The 24,821-nt window shown below is 39.1% G+C and overlaps 1 protein-coding gene and 1 long non-coding RNA gene across 13 annotated transcripts in view; one reads left to right on the plus strand and one right to left on the minus strand.

Moving 5' to 3' along the window:
* The window catches only part of LOC145936226 (uncharacterized), a 73,471-nt gene that overhangs the window by 35,862 nt on the left and 12,788 nt on the right, over nt 1-24,821 (plus strand). The gene's annotated exons all lie outside the window — the stretch shown is intronic.
* The window catches only part of LOC145936221 (protein muscleblind), a 382,974-nt gene that overhangs the window by 3,004 nt on the left and 355,149 nt on the right, over nt 1-24,821 (minus strand). For 5 of the 12 annotated variants that reach the window (XM_083038188.1, XM_083038185.1, XM_083038187.1 and 2 more), the window contains 3 exons: nt 23,109-23,270; nt 18,107-18,148; nt 8,889-17,414 (listed from right to left, as the gene is read on the minus strand). In XM_083038188.1, the coding sequence (XP_082894314.1) occupies nt 16,086-17,414; nt 18,107-18,148; nt 23,109-23,270 (1,533 nt within the window). In that variant the 3' untranslated portion in view covers nt 8,889-16,085. Of the gene's footprint in view, nt 1-8,888; nt 17,415-18,106; nt 18,149-23,108; nt 23,271-24,821 lie in introns of those variants that run through there. The other 7 variants (XM_083038194.1, XM_083038192.1, XM_083038189.1 and 4 more) reach the window with 3 other exon arrangements.

Consider the following 24,821-nt stretch of genomic DNA (forward strand, 5'->3'; position numbering starts at 1 on the left):
TCGCAAATTTCGTATGATTAAAGTCTACAAGAAAGATTTCTCCGTACGATCAAAGTCTATAATCCAATTAAAGTATTTGACATAATAAAATTATCACGTTCGAATATTAGGAGAATATTTGGACCTCGACACCTATATTTTATTCAAAATTATTTCACAACTTCGTATCCTGTATGCTAGTGGACATTGTATAGAATTTGCGAATCATTTGGAAAAGCCCTCTTCTCATCGGGCCATTCAGCGCAATGACTAGACTGAAATTTTAGTGTTAACAAAATACGGGAAAGCAATGGAAAGAGATAGAAACGCTCTGCGCTTCGCTCTCTTCTCTCCGTTGCTTTCGTTTCCGACCGAAAACGATGTTGGAAGACATCGACTTAATGTAAACTCGGTTTGCGAGATAGGAGCGATAATTACATATAAATGTGTGTATGTATATATATAATATGTACGCAGAGAGATCTACTATACGCGCGATATTCACACTTAAACTGTATTGAACGCACCGGAGACTCGGTATATCAGCGGATGCAAGAAAAGATATATGTTTCGGAGCCGCTTCTCCCGAATCGCGTAAGCGAGTAATATATTTTTCGCGCGCGCGAAAATATAATTTCACATTTAACATATGGCGAATGGGTAGAGAGAAAAGACATAAATGCGAAATCGCAGAACATTGGCAATCGAAAGAATATATACGTATAAAGTGAACCCAAGTGGAAGCGGAAACTCCACCCATCTACTGCAGCTACTATCCGTTCCTTTTATTATCCATCGGCAAAAAAAGATGTATGCATATTATATGTACACACACACGGAAACACACACGTACACTCGTATCTAGAAGAATTATTCGTATATCCGAAATATATAAGAGACAAATGCAGCAAATAGATTAAACATCAAATTCCAGAGTATGGTTTTCGTGTTAGCAAAACGTTAGGTCAAAAGCATTAACAACCTACCAGACAGATATATATGAAAAAAATTAATTAAAAAAAAGTAATTAAAGAAACAAAATATTATCGCGTAAAAATATATCATAGGCTCACTATATATGTATTTTTTTTTTAAAGCGTGCAAAGTATATAAAAAAACGTAAAGATAAGTAATTTACTTCGCCATATAAAATCGCTCGACAAAATCTCGGCAAAAAAAAAATATTATCCCGCATAATCGTAATAATCATGAGATAACAATAATAATAATAAAGTTATCAGTAACAAAAAGTAAAAGTCTTAGACACGTAACGATGATAGGAATAATGACGGCCATAAAAAAATATATAGCAACAGTAATGATAATTAAAACGCTAGTAATAAACGTATGTAACCATAATATTAACCATATTATAATAAACAATTCTTGCAATTGCATAAGAGATAACTCGCTACGAACACAGAGTCTGGTCATGCAAATAATGGCCCGGGAGAAGGGGGATCGTTTTGCTTGGGTGATCATCGTAGGTGTTACTCGTATAAAGTCGGACGCGCGTATCAAGTGTGATTAAAAAAAAAAAAGAAAAAAAGTCGAAGCGTCAATCTCTATTTTACGACGAAGGTGATGACGAGAGTGGTTCCGTGTATCAGCTGATGATGATAATACAGTGTCATCACCCAAGCGTTAGTGTGCTGCCAAAAGCCGACTCACCGTTCGCTTTCGGTTCGCATGCGTAGATTACAGGACCGTAACACACACATTCACTCACTACTAAAGCTACGAGAGGAAAGATGGTCCTCTCTCAGGTGATCCACGCCGGCGAACCGAAATAACGAGGGGGACGGCCGCGGTGGCGAAAAGATGGGGGTTGAGGGGGGAAGAACTGGATAGTCAGCGGTTATATCGGCAATATCGTATAATATGGATGTGGGATATATGTCGTATAAGCCGTCAAATTAATAATATTCTACTGCAAATAAGTTCAACACTATGTCAACTGCGACTCCGCAACCATAACAACAGAGCTAGCCAATTATTATAGATAAGTGACTGTGTTTCGATAGAGAGAACAATGCGTGACGATCGAATATTATTGAATCCGATCGTCCTTTCATATGCGGGGGAAAGCTTTGTCAGTGGAAATGATTGGTTTTCCGAATTATCGGTCATGAAACGTGAAAAAAGCTCGCGCGCGCGCTTCTTTATTCTCTTTATATATATATGTATGTATATCCATGTATTCTATATTCTGTGCCTCGTAAGTTAATTGCGTCGAAAGCAATGCAAGCGTAAGAGACACTCCGTGTCGTTCTTTGACCAAGTAAGCGGAAATTGAGCGATTCGAGCGATTGAAAGCTGTGTGTATATTTGCTTCAAGTCGTGACAGAATTTCTCGACCCTTAAGTCGCTCGAGAGATTGAGAGATTTGCGCGAGGCAGATACACTCGCCCTGAATTAAAATTAATACTCGAATTTCTTCAGTTTGTTTCGATTCTTTGGCTGTAGAAAAGTGTTAGCTTTCAGCAGCTGTATGATAATTTGAAAAGCAAAATTACAAACGCGTTATTTATTATTATCAATATAAAGAACAATGTTACACGTCGATATGTCTTTTGGTCGAGAAAGCCGGGTTCTTCCGCATTAAAACGTATCGTAAAAATCACGCCATTGTCATTGCCCAATGAAAATACTATCTAAATAGTCTATCGAATTTTTTTTAAATTTAAAATATGATCCGGCAAACCTTCACGTGCACATGACACGTTGTACGAATCGTTTCGGTAATTATATTATGAATACTATGATTTTTGTGTGAAAATTGACGCAATGCATGCGATATCAACCAGAGGATACGAGTTATCACAACTGCGTTTTTAAAGAAAGAGAGATTGAACAATTTCGCTAAGACTCTCATTAATCTGATTGACTTAATCGAATTACTTCTACATGAAGACACGTAATGCTCGACGTTATAAAAATGAAAAATATTAGATTTCTTCTCTTGACATGTCAATATTTTATTACATATTTTATACGATTAGAATAATTCACATTATTTCTTTATGAAATTTTAATTTTTAATGAATCAAAGAATTAAAATTTACTTTGATTTGTAAAGTAGTTTTTTTGTACTTTAAACTTTTCTCTCAACATTTCCAAACGAGATTAAAACTGACGTTTGACATTTCTGCTAATTATGCCAAGCAATTTAGAAAAAGTGCGATTAGCAAGGAAGTGTAACAAGAGCGTCACATAATTTCCGCATATTGAGTTTCTATATCGAGATGTGTTTTAAAATGTATTTCATGCCCTCTGGTTGCACTCTCGATACGTTCTCTTAATGTTAAAGTGTAATATTAATGAGCATGCACAGTATACACGCCCGACACAGCTGTCCATATCGTATATGTTACTTGCGGTAAGATGCACTGCAAGATAGAGATAGAGAGAGAAAGAGAGAGAGAGAAAGAGAAAAAAATAAACAAATAGAATACTGAAGCGTACAAGGATGAAAGTTGCTCTCAGACGGTAGCATTAGATTCAATTGTAACACGGATACAAAGAAATGTTTAAAAGACATCCCGACAATATCCTCATCCACAAATAACGCGCAACGTTAATCAGACAAGCGGTTCAAGACAATGGCATGATAGATATAATAATATATATATATATATATGTTTATGTATAATATATAGATACATGGCAAATATCGTTTAATTGCAAAAGTACTAATCATACTAATTACTGTATAAGAAGCGTGCATCTCTTTTTTTTTCGTGAATAGGTTTGTCCGTGTGTTCATATCGTGTGTGTATCATGAGTACTCGTATGCCTGTGGGTATATACGGGGCAGAGGGGGCGGGGTACGAAGGTGACGACAACGCTTTCGAAATAGCATAATAATAATAATTACTGGTATAATAATAGACAAACACCAGATAAAAGGCAGTGGTTATTCGCAGTTATAGTTGCGGTGAGCAGTCGTGAGGGAGATACCCCCGAAAGCTACGTGTTAGCTAAAGTTACCGAGAGATGCGGATTACGGAACGGGGTTCGCTCTTTAAACTAATCAAACAAACATCAAGTTTCCTGCTATCTAAGCGGTGCGTGAATAAAAAGAAGCAGATTATTCATAGAGCGACAACCGCGATTTTCCTTCTCCCTCGTTAACTTCGAAGGTTAGCAGCAATTAAAGTTCGAGCTTGCATCACGAAGCGCCATATGTTTTTTTTCTCTAATTTATCGAGTCGGAAAATTAACGATTAACACTAGATGAGTTCCACTTACGTCCGGAGGAAATATTGTCACGCATATAAAATCCATCATTCCGTCAATGTTTTATAAAAAAAACAATGCGAAAATGAAGGAAATGGTTAAATAGGGTTCCTTGAAGCTCGATCGGTGAATCACGATCTTCAGGGAATCAGAGCAGGGACACGCGATCATGCGATGTGATGCAAACTCGAGACCGGATAAAAAACTGGTTACAATAATGAGTCTACCTGTCCGCAGCTGTCTGTGTAGACGACACAGTGAGCGTTTTGGGGGACCATTTGGGCCCCGACAGTGGCTAAGGCTGCTAAGGCGATCCACATGCAGCAAACGAGGCAGTGTTCGTACGGTATTTTTTTTTTTTTTTTTTCAAGTATCGGTAGTTTTTTTTTGGTGGTCATTTTCATTACCACGCAGTCGGTTGAATTCGGTGGAGAAGGCACCAGATCAAAGGAGACACGCGTGAAGCGTGTCCTCGGAGCATCCAGGTACATGTACGACAGTGAGATCGAATTTTTGTTTTGTTATCGAATTTGTGTTATCGTTCGATTTCAAATTGTTTTTTTTTTTTTAATGCGCATCGTTCATTTCATTTCGTTAATATTATTATTTTTTTTTTTTAATTAAACACTCCGCACGAGGGAGACCATGATGAGTCGTCGGTTAAATTGCAGTCGCAGCCGTTCGTCGTTTCGATTAATGCGCGCGCGAGAAACACGAGTGAAAAAAACCGTGAGAAAAATGAGAGCGTAAATTACGGAAAACGAAAGTGTAAATCGTCGGCTTGTCGTAGTGTTTTTTTTTTCGCGCGTTTATTTATTCATTTATTATTTTTTTTTTTTTTTCGAATTCGCGTTTTCACAGACGGATATGCGATGCGAATTTCGGAACGTTGCATCGCCCGTAGAAAACAAATATGTATGTGTAGATGTGTGTGTAATACGCATGTTTTGTGTGTAATTCGCACACATTATTGTACATTTTTAGATAGATAATGGGATCTCGATTTTGATTTTTTTTTTGTTCGCGGGTGATGGACGGGCGTCGAAATAATGCGGTGCACACATACCAAAGCCAGCGTTTCAAGAGAGAGAGAATATTCATCAATAATACATAATATATATATATACGTGTATATATGTCGAAAAAAAAAAAAAAAAAAGAAATTGGGAGATTATATATATATATATAAATATGTGCACGATAAAAAGCCCGCGTCCGGATATAGAGACAAAATTTCGGGAGAAATCAATCAACCGGTCGGGCCGAAGCACGTGATAAAGCGGAGAACAGGGAACGTGTGTCAGGTCGCCGCCACCCATCGACGAGCATATACGTCACGTGTTTTTCACCGGCATTATCATTTCGTTATTTTTTTTTTTTTTTTTTTCGTTTTTATCACCGCGAACCACCGCGTTTTCGAGTCGCACGACAATGTTTCGAATCCGTACGCCGTTTTATTTCGTTCATTCGTTTGCCAAATATTTATCGAACGATTCGGCGTGGCCGTCAACGAACGGGAAACAAGTTCAACGATTGTGAGAAACAGGAAAAAAGAGAGGAGGAAAGGAAAGAGAGAAAAATAGAAAAGAGCGTCGACAAAACCCATCACCAAAGTTCGTCCACGATTGGTTAGCAAACGCGCGCGCAAAAAAAAAAAAAGAAAAATAATTGACAATTTTGCGTCGAGTTTTAAGTGGCGTACAGCAAACAATATTTCGCGTCGTTATTATTACGCATTCGTCGTTTACGTGAAGCGCGTGAGATTGTTTCGCGGATTGTTAGGTGGCAACAAACATGTTTTTTTAACGTCATGGTATTAATGATGTGGCGGTATATGAATTTGTTAATGTTCTCGCCAAGATTTTCGACGTATACGAGCGGCGAGAGAGTTGGTCGCACAATCGCCACGCGATATCGTATAATTACACGATCGAGGGATGAGGCCGGGGGATCAGATCATGTGATGAGGCGGTGGGAACCATCGTGATCAATCGTCGAACGTTTCGGGAATCAATTAGGGGATTGGATCGGCGCCACGTAGGCCACGCAGGACGTCGCATCGGGATAGAATCGGGGGATGAAAGCGTCGGCGAGGTAGTGGATCAAACGGTATGCGTGTTGGTGAATTTTCGGTTGAAAGACGTGCGGTGGGTATATCCAGGCGAGGGCAAGCATGAAACAGAAAGTTGAAAGAGAGACCATGAACGAACGCGTTTTAACATGCACCAGTGGCGTATCTGTCTATGTGTGTATTATCTCTATGTGTGTTTTATATACGTGTAATAACATATATGTAATATAGTGGCTGGCACACATTCGTCTCGAGCCTGTCGTTAGAAGTCGCACGTCCATTCACTTCTTGCGCTGCAAACGAACCAAAAGGTGTATTGAGCATTGCATAGTAAGTGTATTCGATCGTATACACATCTCTCTCTAATAAGTTTGTGGCTCTCTTCCGAAAAATCAGCGGAAGGTAGCCGCACAGACAGCGAATCCTTCGAACGAGTACGCTCTCTCGTGCATTCTCCTCTATCAAAGCGTTGCGTTTTTTTACGTTACACCGTGTTTCGCATGCGCTAGTAAGTGTCTATATTCGAGTTTTGTCGAGGCGACAGTTTGACCAGGCAGTAGGTACAGATGACTTCCCATTTGGAGCGATTGATGCATTTCCAGGAAGTATCGAATCCAAAAATATTCACGTAAATCAAAATTGCTTTGAGTAAAATTAAATTAATCGCGTCTTTCGTTTCAAATAGCAAATGTCTTGATCTTTTTTTAAATCTCTGGAATTATGGGCTTACGTTACATGTATTATTCCGATCGCATCTTTGTCAATAAATTGAAATTTTATTAAGTATTTTTTTTTTCTTTTGCCAAAACTTGAGATATAGTAACAGCAATTCTGAAGCTAAAATTGCGTTGATGAAAAAACTTGAAATTTTTATCGTAAAACTCGTATTCACTGAGTTATTATGGCGATCTTTCCAGAGATTAAAATGTTCTCGTTCGCAAATTTGATTTTCACACATTTGTCTCTAGGAAATGCACTTTAGCACGCAAATCGGGGGCTACTTATTCAACTAGAATATGTCGTATGGGAGAGACGCTCAGGCTGAAGTAAGCACAAATGAACTTATATACTCTGTATTTACTACAAAGTATGTAATTTTGCGCCAACGTTCTAAGTAGCCTATTAAGTATATAGTAGAATAAGTCTTATTAAAATGACGATGTGGAGCTAAAGCTTGCATATGCGATACAATAAAGTGCTACTGCGATACTTACATTGGAAACAGTGCTGCATGTTGATTTTTTTTAAATATCGGCGCAGGTATGCGGGTATGCAAGGAAGCGTCGGCTTTTGCGTTCAAATTCTTTAGAGCACAGAAGAAGGTAGACAGAGCGATAAAAAATATTGATTATATTATTAATGGCAAATCTGATAAGGATCATGGAGAGACGGCTATATTACAGAAGCACATATAATCTTTTATTAGCCACGAGCGCAGAAAGTAACTTTGTTCTTGCACATTACAGTACAGTAGAGAACTACTACTGGAAACCTTTCTAGTAAATATAAATGCAAATTTCTCTCGAAAATTTCTGTCGATACAATAAATGTTTAAACAACAAAGCAACAATTAGATCGCCGCCGTTCGACCATTAATGTCATTAATGAGAGAGTCCAATCACGCTGGAATCCGTCATTTGGGTTTGCGAATCGTTCGTTGTATCCAGAGAATTGGAGTGTAACGACAAATCATCCTGAAATCGTCATGGACTGCACTTCCGGATAGATTTGCTTCCGTACGCGCGTGAGCCATAAACCTTCGTTTACGCATTTGCGTGCAGTTGCGTGTATTTGCAACGCAATATATATATATATATATATATATATATATACATATATATTGCATATATATGCAGTCGCATACTGCACGCTAAAATAAATTGCATCGAGTATGCTGGATCTTTCCTGGATCTTTCCAAGGCTCTCCTTTTCGCAGTCAAAATTCACGATGCACGTTTGTAATATCGCAAAGAAATTATGTCGAGGACGACGTAAAAGAGAAAATACTTGAAATTTACTTGCGATTTACTACGTGCTGCGAAATGGCTCTGCTCGTCGAACGGAATGACGGAAGCGGCAAACGAGGCGCGACTAGAAGCAGCTAGGCGAAGTAACTTTGCTGCGATAAGATACGAGGCAGTAACCAGGATTACACGGTTCGTAAATCGTAATAAATGTTGCGCGGAAACTTGGAACGAAAAATAAATTTTTGATAAAACCCCACGTCATTTACCGCCTCTTAGCTTATCGCATCGGTTTGCGTAGCACGATCTGCGAAGATCAACGATTCCAACATCGCACGTGGACATGTGTCTCTGAAATGAAATTTTATTGTTATTGTGCAGATTGCGATCACACTTTTTTTTTTTTGGAACCATGATCTTCGACCTTTTTTTATCAAGATTTTATATTTACAATAGGAGCTTATTTTGTGCCAAGCGTTATGGAAGAGCTCATTAGGCACACACGCACATCTTACGCAGGCTTAGCGATGAGTAACAAAGAAAGCTAGAGGAGAGGAAGCGAAAGGAATGCAAGGATGATGAAGTGGGGGACGTATATCAGAATATTTGAAAAAGGTCGTAATAAGAGAAACTAGTCCATTACATCACATGCTTTAATTATCAATATATCGGGATAATAACTTTATTTCGAACAATTCTTGTATCTCTATTTTTCGATCAAAAATTCCAAATCATTCAAAAATACTAGAAGTCGCGTATCACGAACGTAGCGTAAATAATTTCGAGTCTCGTCAAAAGAAAGAAAAAAACAACGATGTCGCAAAGTTAATTTGAATTTATTAGGTTTACGGCATAAGAGAGATTTCAACGACCGAATCAACAATAAGATCTTTATCCCGGCACTGCATCTCGAAATTTATCTTACGTTACATCCGAAATATACGACTTGCCAGAGTACGATAAAACGCGATAAGAGCGCCGACCTTCTTCTCGATGACGATCGACCACTTTTGCCGAGGAACGGAGCTTAATGTGGCGATTGTATAGAATAATAGGATCGAGAGATCAAGGGTCGACGTGTATGTAAGTGTGTATGTGTGTGTGTGTATATATATATATGTGATCGGAGAGAGGAGGGCGGGGTATAGACATTAATATACCCAGATACATCTCCGTGCCTCAAGGATATCGCAACTAAAGCGCGGGAAAAGCCGTGAAGGCGGAAACGAAGGTAGGCTGAAGGATGTTGAAGAGATTTAAACGGGAAAAGGACAGAGAGAGACAGAGAGAGGAATCGTACGGCACTCTTTTTTACGGTGTTCGCCATAGTAAAAGCGGCTAACATCTATATGATCTTAAGAAAAGACTCGCGTGCTTGGCGTAATTCTTTCGCGTGCTTTCGGCGGTGAGAGAAAGAGAGATCTTGCAGAATCACAGAATTCGCGTGGTTAATAAGAGTACCGCCAAAAGCACGCGATAGTGAATACGGATACTTTGCGATTTTAAGAGCGGGAATAATTGTCGAAATTAACATAAGTGTAACTGATCGGCGGTGACGGAACACCGATCGCAGCAGGGAAGAACAACGTGTGATAACAACGATAATAATAAATTTTTAAAAAAGACTAACCGAAAGGAAAAATGAAAGTGTTACAATATAAGCATCGAGTTCGGACAGATTCCGAATGAGAGGAGATTAAAAAACAAGGGAAGCAGGAAAGCGAGGCTATAAGACTGTGAGCAATATAATGGGCGCAATATATATAATATATGTATATATATATAAATGTGAATATTACAAGAGATTATATATATATATATAGCGAGAGTCTCACGGGAAGAGTTCTGTTTTTCACTTTCCTCTTTTTCTTTTATCATATAGAAAGAGATGAAATAAGAAGAAGCATTAATAAAACAAATATTCATGCATTTCTCAAGCATTATTATTACAAATACTGGCTGACTCCTTGACAAACCCCGTGTGAGCGTGCACGCGCAAAAAAATACGCATTCGGGACTGCGAGATCGACTGCATCTATCTCGAGTCGGCGGCGCAAGCTGTTCGCGTTTCATCCCTTTTATCGTGCCTCGCGCGAGGACGACGTCAAATCCTGAACGCATCGGAAACGCACACACATAAACGCGAGTACACACAGCACGGTGGTGATTTCGGAAAGAATTTTTTTCTTTGGACAGAAAACTCGCGTACATACAATAGTTGTTGCGGAGATGCGGCAAATTTTTTTGCATCTACATTCCCGGGGTCGTGCGTTAATGTACTCTCGATATATCGATATTATACATATGTGTAAGTCTGGGTATGCGTGTGTATATATATATATAATTATATATATATATATATGTTTACATACATATATGTATAATAATGTACAATGAAGAGAGAATTTTAAAGACACAGTACAGTACATAATAATAAATACTATATGTATGTGTGTATATGTGTATGTGTGTATATATATGTATGTATATATAGTTATATTCGTAAAATGTTTCTCTTTCTCATCGTAATAGTTCTCATGTACTCGAACATGTGTGTATATGTTAGGTATATATATATATATATATATATACACATAGTTCACAAAATAATTTTCTGTATACGTGTAACCAGCTTTATCTTGCGAAGTATATGTACTCTTTTCTTCCTTTCGTTGCATCGCGTTTAACTTACATGCAACAACGACAAATATACGTACGTGTATATATTCATTATTTTAAATCATTATTAATATTATAATTTTTTTTTTTAATAAGGATATATAAATATAATCATATATATCGCGCGTGTAAGTTCTTTCTTTATCGTAGTGCTTCTCTCTTGTGTTCGCGAGTTTAAATAATGTAGGCATCTGTTGTATACGCGTGTGTGTGCAATGGTGTATAGAGTGCAAGGGGAAGGCACTTCCGCTGTTTTGCCGATGTCACACCGAAAACACGGGATCGCGTTTCTCGCCTCTGTTCATCGTCATCGTACAAGATGCGCGCGCGCTATACTAATATACATATTCTTTAGAAGAATACTCTCCTCTAGTAAAATATAATGAACATTCCTCTTATGTGGAAGTATGCAGTGACCTTGCGAGACAAAACAATCACAGTTCTAAGGAAACACGACTTTGTTTACGCGATGCAACAACGACCGATGACTGATCGATCTCCCGAGCATTGAGCAAGAACGTCATATTCCGAGTTTTCGGTGTGAAATAAAAAAAAATCAGCCACCCTCTCGATAATGTACGTATATAATTTGTAGACATCAAGTTGAGGAACCCTAAAAGTGTCGGTCCGGTATTTCTTTCAGGCTCGAGCCTAATATCATCGTCGACTTTTTTACTAACGGCGGACCTGTATGTTTGTATAGAGCCGTTATTAAGTCAAATACGCGAAACTTCGCGCATCATCGCCGAATCCTCGGCTTATCGAGAACCGGCTAAGAGATTTTCTTCGTCGATGACCTTGCGCATCGTCATCTTCTCGAGCCCTTTAGTGCCGATGATGCCGTGACATGACGTGTGGTATCGTATAAGTATCGATCGTGTTTAATCAAGGGCACTGAAAGGGCTTGAAATAGTCTTATTCCAATGTTAGGCGCATGCGAGAATATAGTGTGTGCGTGTACATGTGTACGTATAGGTGTGTCATACATTACATATTATCACAAAGGATCCGCACGCGCGTTTTTATCGTAAGACTAGAAACAATTTCTTCATCTCAGGACGAGCGGTTTGACAAATTCCGTTGCTCGACAGTACTTGCAAAACTTCGTTATGGAAGACCATGGTATCCTTGAGAATTCTCGAATTTGATTCCAGAGTAGTGATGTTGTAATTTTCACTGATTTATCATAAAAAAACCTCATTGAAGAGGCATCTTTAGCTTTAAAGCAAATAAATGTTTCTTGTATTAATTGTAAAATCATTCGTGGATTATAAATATAAAAATATTAGTGTTTAAAATATGCTGATCTTATTGAAAAAGAAACAGCCACATAAACTTCAGTCTTATCGATAGATAATTTAAACTATGGAAGAGATATTTAAAATATTTAACATATTATAAAATAATTACTCAACTATTAAAAATATACTATATTATTTTTTTTGTTGTATCAACGTTTTATTTGCGTTTATAATTAAAAAGATTGTAGTATAGATTAGATCAGAGAAATAGGCGAAAGATAGATACTTTTATTCCAAGCCTGTAATAATAAGTTATTACCTTTTCAAACTTTGTGTATTATTCATAATTTAATATTTATTTTTTGCTTCTAATTAATTATTAATATCTATATATTTTGCAGTTTGTATATTATAAGAATCGCTACTCTAGAATCATTATGTAAGATGACCTTCGTTCTACAATCTTGTGCGTTTGTTGCATAGATAACGTTATGACCCTGAGGAAGAAGTTGTTTCTAATATCGCGGAAGAACCAAAGAGAGAGTGAAAAAATTTATGCATTTCTCTCTTCTCTATCATCTTCAATTTTCGTGCTTTCTCGAGCAAAACTTAAAACGAGGAGAGATATAAGATGCAAGATCCGGATAAATTTCTTGGCGACTGTAATTCGCCACGTCACGACCGATTTAAAATTAGACTCTTAGACGATTTAAAATAAATATCAATTGCGAGCGAATGAGAATTCGACGAGACTAAATTTCATCCGCGTACCGGGATCTTCACCGAAATACCTCACCTCGTTCTGTTCTTCCGCGTTTTCGTGTACACAAATTCCTACCGTTATACAATTCGTTCGCTCGGTTTCCCGGTTTGCGAAAATTACGATACGTGACCGGCCGTTTCGTTCATTCTCCGCTATACGTGCCAGCGAGTGCTTTCTGTACATGTGTATATATAAATATACATACACAAGTAACTCTGATATATATATGATAGATATATTTTTCAATTTCTCATTTCTGTATATAAAGAAAAATTATTTACAAACTCAATATATATATCTATATGTATATAGTATATATGCGTACGTATATATATAAATATACATATATATGTATATTAAATATATACATACGCGTATGTATTTAACTATGCATATCGACTTAAACAAACTTTCAAATCACTGGCAGACACGTGAATGCGGACAGAGAGAGAGAAAAGCAGGTGCTCGCGTTTTCTCATATATAGACGCATGCGAGAGCCAAAAACGTCAGCACCGCGTAAAATTCTTCTCTCTTATCGTTATATACGCGCGAGTTAATAAAAATATACGCAGTATCTATCATCTAAATATCGTGGGAGTGTCTTGGGGTGTTTGCGCGATCGTGTAATGTGATGTGCCATGTAAATGTTCGCTTTCCTCCCGAAGGGGGATGATCAACGAGACGTTTCTCTCCTCCCGTCTCACCGCCTCCACGCAAGATTAGACCGTTTTTATTATATTCCCTCCTCTTTCTCCTTTGAATTTCACGTAAATGCATCCGCGTTTTTCGCGGATCCGCCGTTTTCATTATTTTTTCTCTTTTTTATTCTCATCAACACACCGCCAACTTCTCTCATTCTCGGCTAAATGCATAAGCTCGTAGATCGCGAATTGACGAAGTTCACTTTGTGCAACAGACTCCCCCGAATTGAATCCATCCAGGACAGAAGAGTACGTTGTGTTCGAGCACGCTTAATACGCTAAAGATTATAGATATACGCTAACTAAAGCAAACGACTATCTTAAATTTTATACGAATACTATAGGACAACTAAGGACCTGCCGGAAATCCTTCCGGTCGGATTTATATTCGTCGATGTGCAAGATATTTCTAGGAAATATGTTATTATATAGGCATAATATATCCTTAAAGCTAAACGAAAAAAAAATACAGCTCAAATCAATAAAAATTTTAAAACAACTCTTTAAATATTAACAAATATATATCACGGCATTATGTGAGCCTCCTATATAATCCAAAATATATCTCGGATATTATATGATAACGAAGAAAACAACTCTTTTTTTTAAATTATGCAATACATGACGCTCTAAAAATGCGATAAAATGATTTGCGCGATTATTTAACCTCGTTCCGCGATAAACGAGTTAATAAAAATTTTCGAACATATATATTATTACATTACATAAACGAACAAACCAAGATCTAATAAAATAATCTAACTTCGTACGATAATAATCATTTCAAGAATCCGATCGCTAATTAACATTACGCTACTTAAAGGCAAGTATCGCACATAACGTGACATAGGCCGAGCGTTGTTTTTCATCTTCCTTGTGGCGGACGTTACATGTTAAAATTTGGACGAATGACTATAACACAGAAATTTATATGTAGTTCCGAAACAAAAAATATTGCGGCGCCGAATTTTTTTTTTTACACGACGCGAATATATATTGACTTATTTACAATTTATCTTATTTAAAAAAAAGAAAAACAAAACAGAGTCACGCGCAACGACACATAACACTTTTAACAATGTTCTCCGCGATAAAATAATGCTAATTAACAGTAAAACTGAGCTACTATCTCTACACAAATATATTTCCGTAAAATTATCGCCGTTATTCTAGGAAAAAGAGCAAATATAATATATATATATATATATATATATATATATATATATATATATATATTATAGGCGATTGATTTAATCTGTGATTCTTTCGGCCACGCTCGATGCCTCTACTGCCCCCCTTTCGAACGCGGTCTTGATCGGCAAGTCGTTTCAGATTCACTTCGACAGTAACAAAATCGGAACGTTATTAGTCACGTCTCTCTTAATCATTTGGGCAAGTAATTAATGCAGCGGGGAAAAAAAAGCACTTCCTCGCGCTGTTCACCGTTCTCTTTTTCGTGTGGTTGTACGCTCGAAACGCTCCAAATGGAATCGGGCCGATAAGGCACTGTTTACCGACAATGTCTGACTAGAAAATGAATCTATTTTCGGAACTTGTTTCTTTTATTTTATAATATATATATCAGCATCTCACCTCTCTCGCTTTGCAGTCGCTCAGCTAAATATATTCTGTCCCTCTCGCGAACAATTGACCGATTTTTCTCTCGTCGCTTCTCGAGCACCGATGATGGAGATTAATCTTAGAACTGCACTTCTTGTCTTACTACGTTTCTCGTTGCACTATCGATACGAGTCAAAAATACGCGACTTCTTTTTGAATAAATTAAAGCTTAATAGATTGCAAATCGATATTTTGTAAGATTACACAAAAAATATACGAATAAGACATAAAACATAAATTTATCTCTATCAGGAAAAAAAAAAATATTAGAAAAGTCGAATAACAATAAATGAAAGGGGAGTTTATTGAAACTCCGCCATGCAGTTTATTGCGAAAGCTATAACATTCTAGGACTAATTCCCACATCTGGTTTCGCAAACAAAAGTGTGAAATAATAATTTTCGATAAATCGTAAATTTCATTAATTTTTTGTAAAGCAAACTTTCTGCTTATGTAATTATTATATCGGTGATTATACCTAGATGCAGTCAGTATCGTATAATTTGACACCGACCAAGATTATCCTACAAGATACGACCGCAAAACTCTACTTTAGTGTAACGTAATCATTATTACGATACATCGCGTCAACTTTTGCTAATCGTAAAGATCTCTTTAATTCTAGAATTATCTAAAAATATATATCGCGCTACCGCGAAAACGGCAATTATATATATATATATATATCCGTAGTGACTAAATCGCGGAATCGATCACACTCGTTCACGCGAGGGAGAGAACCAGGGAGGTGCCTAAAGAGAAGAAAAAAAAGGAACAGTACTTTCTCGTGAGAGGAGACGAGTCCTCCCGAGCCGGATCGAGGATCTTTACGACGTCTTCATTTTCTTATACGGCTGCATAATCACCCCGGAGCTAACGGGGATCGCTACCTGCGGCTGCGCCGCTATCGTAGCCGGATTGCCTATCTGCGGCATCTGCGGAACACCCGCGGCAGCAGCCGCGGCCGCGGCCGCGACGTTGGCCGGTACCCCGTGTACACCGGCCATCCCGGGTAGAACAGCGTACGGATTCTGGACGTAGGGATTGGTCTGCATGGTCGCGGCACCGGGTATCGACGCCTGGACATAGGGATTCGGTAGAATCTGCTGCCTGATCAGGGAATACGGATTAATCGGGGTGGCCGTGGGCGGCGGTCTCGAGTACGCTAGGATACCGGCCGACAGCGGTGAGGTCAGAGTGCTCGGGATACCGGCCAGACTCGAGATGACGGGTCTGGGAGTCGCCGCGGTGACCTGCAGACCAGCGGCGGCAGGATTCATGAGGTTCTGCTTGTTCAGAGCGACGCCGGTGTAATTGATCGCGGCGAGGGGACTGATGCCGTAAGATTGGGAGGCTTGCGACAGCTTAATTGCTTTCGCGTAATTCTTTTGGGCGACCTCTTTGGCGAGAGTCGCGGGATCGAAATGGGACGGTAAACCGGAGGCCATCCCGAGACTGTTGAGCATGTTTAGACCCGCCATATTCGAGGCAGTGTTATAATTGCCCATGGAATTCATGTTCGTTATCGATGGCATATTCGCCATGGAGACCATCGAGGCCATCGAGGCCATGTTCACGCCTGGCATCGAGGTCAGGCCGGCCATCGAGGTCAACGGACTCATCGCTGGTGGCAGAGCCAGCTGATTGATCTGCTGTTGATGTTGATGTTGCTGTACCTGCTGCTGTTGCTGCAGCGATGACGGACTCGAATGATTCAATTCGGGAGAGTTACGCGCATTTTCGATATCATGATTCTGAGTAGTGACCGACTGCTTGTTACTACTGTTACTATTATTACTGTTATTGTCAGCGGTCGGAGGCGGCGGCGGCGGATTGTTGCAGGGATCCATCAGCACGCCATTGTTGGCGTCGGCGCAGTTATTGACTGTGGCGCCAGCTCCCTGAGAGGAGGAGGAGGAGGAGGATTGCACCACCATCGCGTGGTGGTTGCTTTGCACGTTCGGGGGTTGCACGACCGATTGGTTAGAGGTTTGGGTGGGTAGGGGTGATGTTCCAGTGTACTCACATGACACAGGCACGAAGGGCTGCTGTAGCTGCATTAACTGCTGATAGGTCGTCGCGCCGGTAGGCTGATAGACCGGCACGCCGGACTTGTCGGCCGCCGGTCGTTTATACGGAACCATCCCTGGGAAGGCCTGGAAAAATAATTGCAAAAGACATCTACGATTAGAACAGGTGACGATACGAGCGGCGTGGCCGCTCGAGCGGAAGCTTCCTTCTTCGTGAAAGCCTCGACTCCGTTTTCGGCCGGGGGATATGATTTTATTTACTGTTTGTTCTCTTTTGCGTGTTCATGAGTTTTTCTTGATCCAGGCGTGCAGGGGACGTCGGGTTTGACGTTTTTTTTTTTTTTTTTTCAAAGCGATCGAAAGGCCGAGTCCTTTCGTCCGACAGTCGAGCTTAATGCGAATTAATATAATAAGTCGATATATCGATATATGCTATTACAGTGCTTTTTTTCATTCTCTTTGCAAAACAATTACATCACGCGCGGAATTATACATTTAAATCTCTGCAAAATTGCGACATCACTGTTATTTTACAAAAGCAATGAAAAAACAGTCGCTGTAATCTCGCAATATCGATAATACTTCGTTTTACGATGTTTGCAAATTTAATGATAACTCGAAAAAAAATTTTATTACTTTTTCACTTTTTTTTGTCGCTGTAAAAAATGTTCGAATTCTCTTGAGAGACTTCACTAGACGGGAGTTTGCATTTACATCGATTTGTATGTTAATTGCGAGTACAAGCGGTGTGATACGCGTGAAGAAACGAATCACACAGCCGTATGAATTATGATTCAGTGTTTAGATTCTGCACTTACAAAGTTCTCGTAGTAGAACGACCCGACAGACTTCATGTCCATCTGCAACAAACACAGGATCGGTTTCAACTAATTTCGAGGAGCAGGCGCGTTGCGTCTGTATAATTGGATTTTCGAGACGGGAAACGAGAGAGGGTCGCGTCTCACAAAGAAACGGAGAATGGAGACGATGGCGCGGTAAAGAAGGGTGTTTTGGAATTGTGGTAGTGTGTAAAAGTTGTGCCGATGACGCAGCTTGCGGCGACGTTTCCCAAACGACGACGTTTCGTTGTTGGATAACTGCAAAATGTTTCGTTCGTTCTTTCTTTCTTTCTTTCTTTCTTTTGCACTTTTCCTCTGTTTTTTTCTTTTTCTTTTTCTTTTTTTTCTTTTTTTACTACTGGGAGCGTGTCAGAAAGACCAGCCATTGTACTAGCATCGAGGACCGTGCGCGGCTCGATTAAAGAGAGACCGTCGTTCTGCATTAATAAACGATCAAAAAAGTACCGGATCGGAAAACTTGCACTGTCGCTTTCCTATTGAAGCTATTGCGAGAGCGAAGGAGCAGGAATCGCGCGCTATGATAAATGTCGATGCTAAATTGTTCGACCTGTGAAACCTTTTCGTTCGTTCTCGCGAGATAAACGCGAGACATGAGTCTTTTCCTCGAGCAAAACGAAGAGAATGAAGAGAAGGATATAAGAAAGAGACAGAGAAAAAGAGAAAGAGAGAGAGAAAGAGAGAGAAAGAGATGAAGAGAAAAAGAGAGAAAAGAGCAAGATCGACAAGAGAATTATTAATAAAAAGCGCAATTGGGCTCGGAGAACAAAGGACTTCGCGGGCACCGACGAGATGCGAGAGAGATTGGCAACAACACGGATTCACGAAAGCTTGATAGAGAGGCTTGCGGTGATATATATACGTGGCGAGCGGGCTTTACTTTGGTAAAGTATCGTCTGCGCGAAAAGAAAAGCTCAACAAATCAAGATCTCTATCGAGGTGTGACACGAGTTCGAGTTAGAAGCTGCGTAAAAAACGAGATGCAGAAGCTCAGAAGCTGATGGTAAAAGTAACCGGGGATGAAACATATTGTCACACAGCGGCATAGATACATACATATATGTATATATGCGTGTTACAAAACACGTGTATTTCACACGTCGAGTGGTTCGAAGTCAATGACGACGCACGGATACGATTGTGTGTACCACGAACGACTCCGCTCGATCACATATGCGCGATTATTACGCGCAGAAAATAAACGTAATTGCGAAATTACGTCGCCAGTAAGCGTGTGCGCGAAAGCGAAGAAGCGTCTCTCACTGCGTTTTGGTTAATTGGAAATGTGCAACCGGCTATCTCACGCGAGAGGCAATGTGTCTATTCATTTTATCTCTTCATGATTTATACCGAGTCATCTATTAGGATTTTCGAAGATATATATAATATATATTGATGCAGCCGAACAAAAAAAATTCTTTTATCAAACCTTTTGATTTAGCTTTTCTAGCCACGTATTAAAAATATCGCGAAGAAAAAGTTAGTGCGCTTTAAAAAAAACTATGCAACGTGTATTATAAAAGATATAAGGATTCTTACTTATTTTTCGATACGATAAATTTAAGAATTGATTGCTTCTTAGCTAAAATTTTAAAAAGTTAAAAAGTTATATATAACAAGTTTGGAAAATTGAACGTAAATTTATTTCCAATTAAGACTCGCAAATTAAGTGTTTATTTGAATATAATTGATTTAAAGTTTGCACGAAAGAGAAAAGATCTTCTGATTTAATTTCAGATCTTACGATACATCCTGTATATGTTTACAGCGAAAATCCATTCTCGTTCGATCTCGCTTCGATGTTATCTCGTTTCAAAATTTTTGTTCCAGAATATTGATACATTTCTACAAACAAAGATTTTGCGTTCTTATGAATTTATATGAATTCTCTGCAGGCACTTTTTCCTTCTTTCTTCGCGTATTGAAAACTCCGTACCGAAAATACCGAGAAGTTATGCGCGCGCTTTCCGAAAGAAAACCCCTATTTGTACAACGAAAATCCATTCTCGTCCTGACGCTCGAAGTTAGAAAGTTGCACATGGATAAAATCACGTCTCAAGCTCGAACGAATCTGTCGATCGCGCTTCAGATCCTGATTGGCAGTATGAGCGACCGAGAGACAGAGAGAAAGAGCGAGAAGATATATATAATATATATATATATATATATGTAATATATATTTATATGTAAATATATATATATATATATATATATATAAAGATATAGAGAGGTAAAAGAAAGGGGAGCAGAGTATTAAAAAAAGTAGCGAGTGTATGTATAAGCGATCTACAGTGCTCTTTAGCGGACTCGACGCGACTCTAACGAAGACAGGCCGTTTCGCGGACACGGCGGATATATTTTCTCGATTTTCTCGAAAACGCGACGACGAGGGTCTCCGCTCGACGGATCCTCCGCGACAAGAGCTGCCAAAAACTTCGGTCATCGTTCAGAGCGTCGAGGGGATGACGTTACGTTCCACCATCACCTCGGTAGTCGCTTAAGCACAACATGCATCATCGGCGCAAGCTCAGAATTTACACAGAATTTCTAACGCTCCGTAGACCAGCAGCACCACAGTAATGCCGGATTCTGATGGCGTTTTATTATAACCCGAAAAAGTGCGAGAGTCTCACGAGTCCTCGCCCTTCTTCACTCTCTCTCTTTTCCGTTTCATTTTCGTTTCGTTTCGTTTCGTGAGGGGGTCCTGACGTACGGAGATTAGAGTCGACGAGCTTTTTCTCTCACCGGAAAGCTCGCATCGAAACACGCGCGCACTTCCCCGACATTTCGATTTTCGATTTTTGGCGAAATCCTTCGGATTTCCTTGCCGATTCCGTTTCATTAAATCTTTCAACGTGCGAGATCAATGTTCTGTTTTCTTTCAATCGTTTCAAGATTGTTTGACATCTTTGGGAGGAATTTTTTCTCACAACGAAATGTTATACTATTGGTTTATAAATGGCGATCGAAGTTTCGAGTAAACTTATCTTGAAAACAAATTTAAAAATTGTGAAAAATCAAATTTCTTTTCATCGAAACAAATTTGTTATTTAAAGTATATAAATGCAGAGAGCCACTATATATTCACGCGCTCGCTCGTGTGAAAAAACAAAGAGATATCGCGTATTGTATCGTAATCACGTCATCTTCAAACATTGAAGAGTTGGTAGATAGACATATTTTTCTTTTTTAACGTACGTTTCATCCGCATTCGAGTTCCTCTTGCAAGTGCCTCGCTAGTGCGCGCGTGTTTCGAGATGTAAGCGCGACCGACGAGCGGATGACGATCGGTGACGAAGGTAAATTGTTAAACTTTCGTTCGATCGTTGGATCCGCTGATTTCGTCGGTCGAGGAATCGCCAAGGGATAAATATATGTTAAATCATATGTACGATATTCGCTAGCCACACGCTTCATTTAATATATATACCTCCGACGTAGATAAGACTTTAATACACGTAGCGTATCGTTTCGTAAAGATCTCTTCCGCGAATGTCAATATCAAACGCGTGGCTAACGATCGAAGAAAAAAAAAGTAGTAAGCGATCTATAAATACATTACGAGGCGTAAGCTCTGATACGAACAACATTGCAACGAACGACAGTGGGAAGCGAAACCAAGAGAGAGAAAAAAAAACGATAGAGTCTAGAATTTTTCATACGCGGTCGTCTTTGCGTAAAAGCCGATACGTATCGTGTTATACGATCATCCCAGAACGATGAGAGAATAAACGTTGCAATAGGAGCATCACAAACCGGATATTCTCATACATTCTGAGAGATACACCCCTTTCAGTACCAATTTCGAGCTCTTGAAAAATCATTTGAATTATAAAAGAGAGAATTCAGTCGTGAGAGAAGCCGCACGTGATATCGTTAACATCGTAAGATTTTTTCTTGCAAATTTTCTTTCCGTTTCCGTTAGCATCGCGTTTCGATTACAACGTCGTACGTGACGCCACTGGTATCGTAAAGGTCTCTGCTACAAATGCGTTCTATATGGTAGTGTCGACATTAGGGAGATTTCAATAATAACGCCATACGTGGCGTTGCCAGGCTCATAGAGATTTCAGTTCATTATGTTATCGTGTGTATGTGACGTTGCCGGTATATATGTTTCAATCATGACATAACATCGCGATGGTACTGAAAGGGTTAACAAATGTATTCCCGTATCATTAGGATTACACGCGATCGTGTTTTGCACGTTTCACCGTCTCTTTTTCCGATTGATAGAACAACAGCGGGACTCTTGTTAGAAATAAAAATGAAAGACAGAAGGCTAGAGCTCTAAGCGCGCTCGGCAGTGTATTCACAATCGCAATAATTATGTACTCGTAACTTAAGAATACGACTATATATGGAATCTCCGGAAAATGGCCTGAATTGTTTCGTCGTCCGAATTTTACAGCTCGCCGCAAAATCGCGATCTTACTCATAACAACGAGATCAGCAAAGGGAGAGAGAGAGAGAGAGAACACAGAATCGATTATACATTTAGACGCGGGTGACATACACACATGCTTTTCCATTTGTAAAGTTTCTCCGATCGAGCACGAGCAAGTAGAGGCAAACATCAGCTTGGAAATCTGTGAGATTAGCATCAGATTATATATGACTGTCAGCAACTAGTTTCTTGTACTTTGATTAATGATGTCGAAAATTGCGCCAATGTTGCGATCGTTAAAATCGACTCGACAGAGATAAATTTAATTAATATCTGATATATCATGACTATATCGCGCCGTACATATTTTAAGTATCATTAATAAAACTTTCGTAAGTGTTGATCCCCGTTTCTCGAAAATTAATATATTCTTTTTGATCACAAATAAATGTTTAACACGCGAAAGATACGATCTTCGATACCGCGATACCGAGGCCATTTTACCGAAGACCAGTTACGAAATAAAAAAAAAATAAAATAAATTGGAAAGTGTACTACATGCATAAGCCATGGTACCATTAGCAGATCATCATTGGAGTCGCGCATCCGCTTCTTGCCGAGCTCGATGCTCGCCATACTGGCGCTCTGCAGTCCTCCGGGCATCGCAGTTGCCGAAACTCCTGACATTCCGCCAGCCAACGCACCCATTCCCGCCACATTTGTCGGCATCGTCGCCGTCTGTATTTTTGTTTTTTTTTTCACACACGTTCGTTTGATTTTTTTCCGATTCCACGTTTTTTTCCGTGACACATTTTTATGCGTACAGATTTCGTTTTTTTTTGTTTTTTATAGTCATATATAGAGTTTTTCCGTGCATCGCCGTGCGTCGACCACATCCGTTTCCGTTTTCGGCCGAGACGTCCCCAGTCGAGACATTTTCATATTTTTTTTTTTTTTCGTTCGTGTGTTAGCACATTTATACATATTTTGTTGTATCGTTGCGGTGTGGTAGTGATGATGGCATACATATATATTTTTTTTTTTCGTATTTTTAGCATATGCATGCAGTGGTATCGGCCGATCGTGCGTGTGATATTATTTATTTTTGATTTTATTATTTAATGTTGGTATATAGATGTTTTTTTTTTTTCCGAGTTTCGGTCGGCAGTATTTCGCAGGCGTTAATTGGCAGGTAGCGAAGCGCACGAAGGTATTGTCAGCAAGCATGTAGAAGCATCGTCAGGCGCGGAAGAGGGCAAGATAAAAATCAAAAAAAGAAAAACAGACCAGTTGAGGCTAAGGCAAGAAACGACAGTCGCGATATATATATATATTTTTTCTTTTATAAGTAAAAAAAAACACATACTCTTGTATATGTGCACGTGTATGCGTGCGCGTGTAAAATAAAAAATCCGCGTATAGATACTCTCACGAATTATTCGTGTCTTATATCGGGTCATATCATGCGCATATACGCGCACGTATACACGTGCACATGCATATGTATATATACGCGCGGAATTTACGATATTTTTGCGTGATCGCGCGTAAGACGATGTATACGTTTGTCGATTGAGTGCGCGTAATATCCGGCGAGGATTTAAAACGTATCGCTCGAGTTACTCGCACGTGAATCCCGAGTGATTGCCTGCTCATTTATCACGTCGTTCTATTTTCTCTACATATATTATTTTCCACTTTAATTTTTTACTTGTCTCTCCTTTATGCGCTGCGTTAAAAAAAAGCAAAGCTATACGTAAATTACAGAGCTGGAAATTTCGGAGATAGAACCAAAGATGGAAATAGATCTGCGATTTGTATAAACGCGTCCTTCAAACACACGCGGGAATTCTTGCGAGTAGAACAAGAACGATTTTGGTCAGACGCGCGATCGCACAACCTTCTTCGTCCGATAAACGCGGTTGTGAGTAAGGAATAAGGAAGCCAAATCGATCGTTTATATAATTCGAAAAAATTCAGAAAGATATTCTCTCTATAATATCGCTTTGCGATGGACTCCGAATTAATGGACAACTGACACATTTTGCATACTATAAGCAAAATAACGCGGTTCATTTACTTCCGATATACCGCGTTTATCGTTTATTTAATCGCGCCACTCTTTTAAAATGCATGTAGCGATGACTCGCAGAACGCAAGTTTCTACGAGACACACAAATATATAAAGACATCACCGATTAATAGTAATGGCGATAATAATAATAATGGTTATAATTATAATGACGATGATGACAATAATAATAATCAAATAACTATAATCAATAATAA

This window comes from Prenolepis imparis, unplaced genomic scaffold (genome assembly GCF_030444845.1).
Source record: "Prenolepis imparis isolate NDT839.2.m4 unplaced genomic scaffold, iyPreImpa1.0 SCAF_5, whole genome shotgun sequence".
Taxonomy (NCBI): domain Eukaryota; kingdom Metazoa; phylum Arthropoda; class Insecta; order Hymenoptera; family Formicidae; genus Prenolepis; species Prenolepis imparis.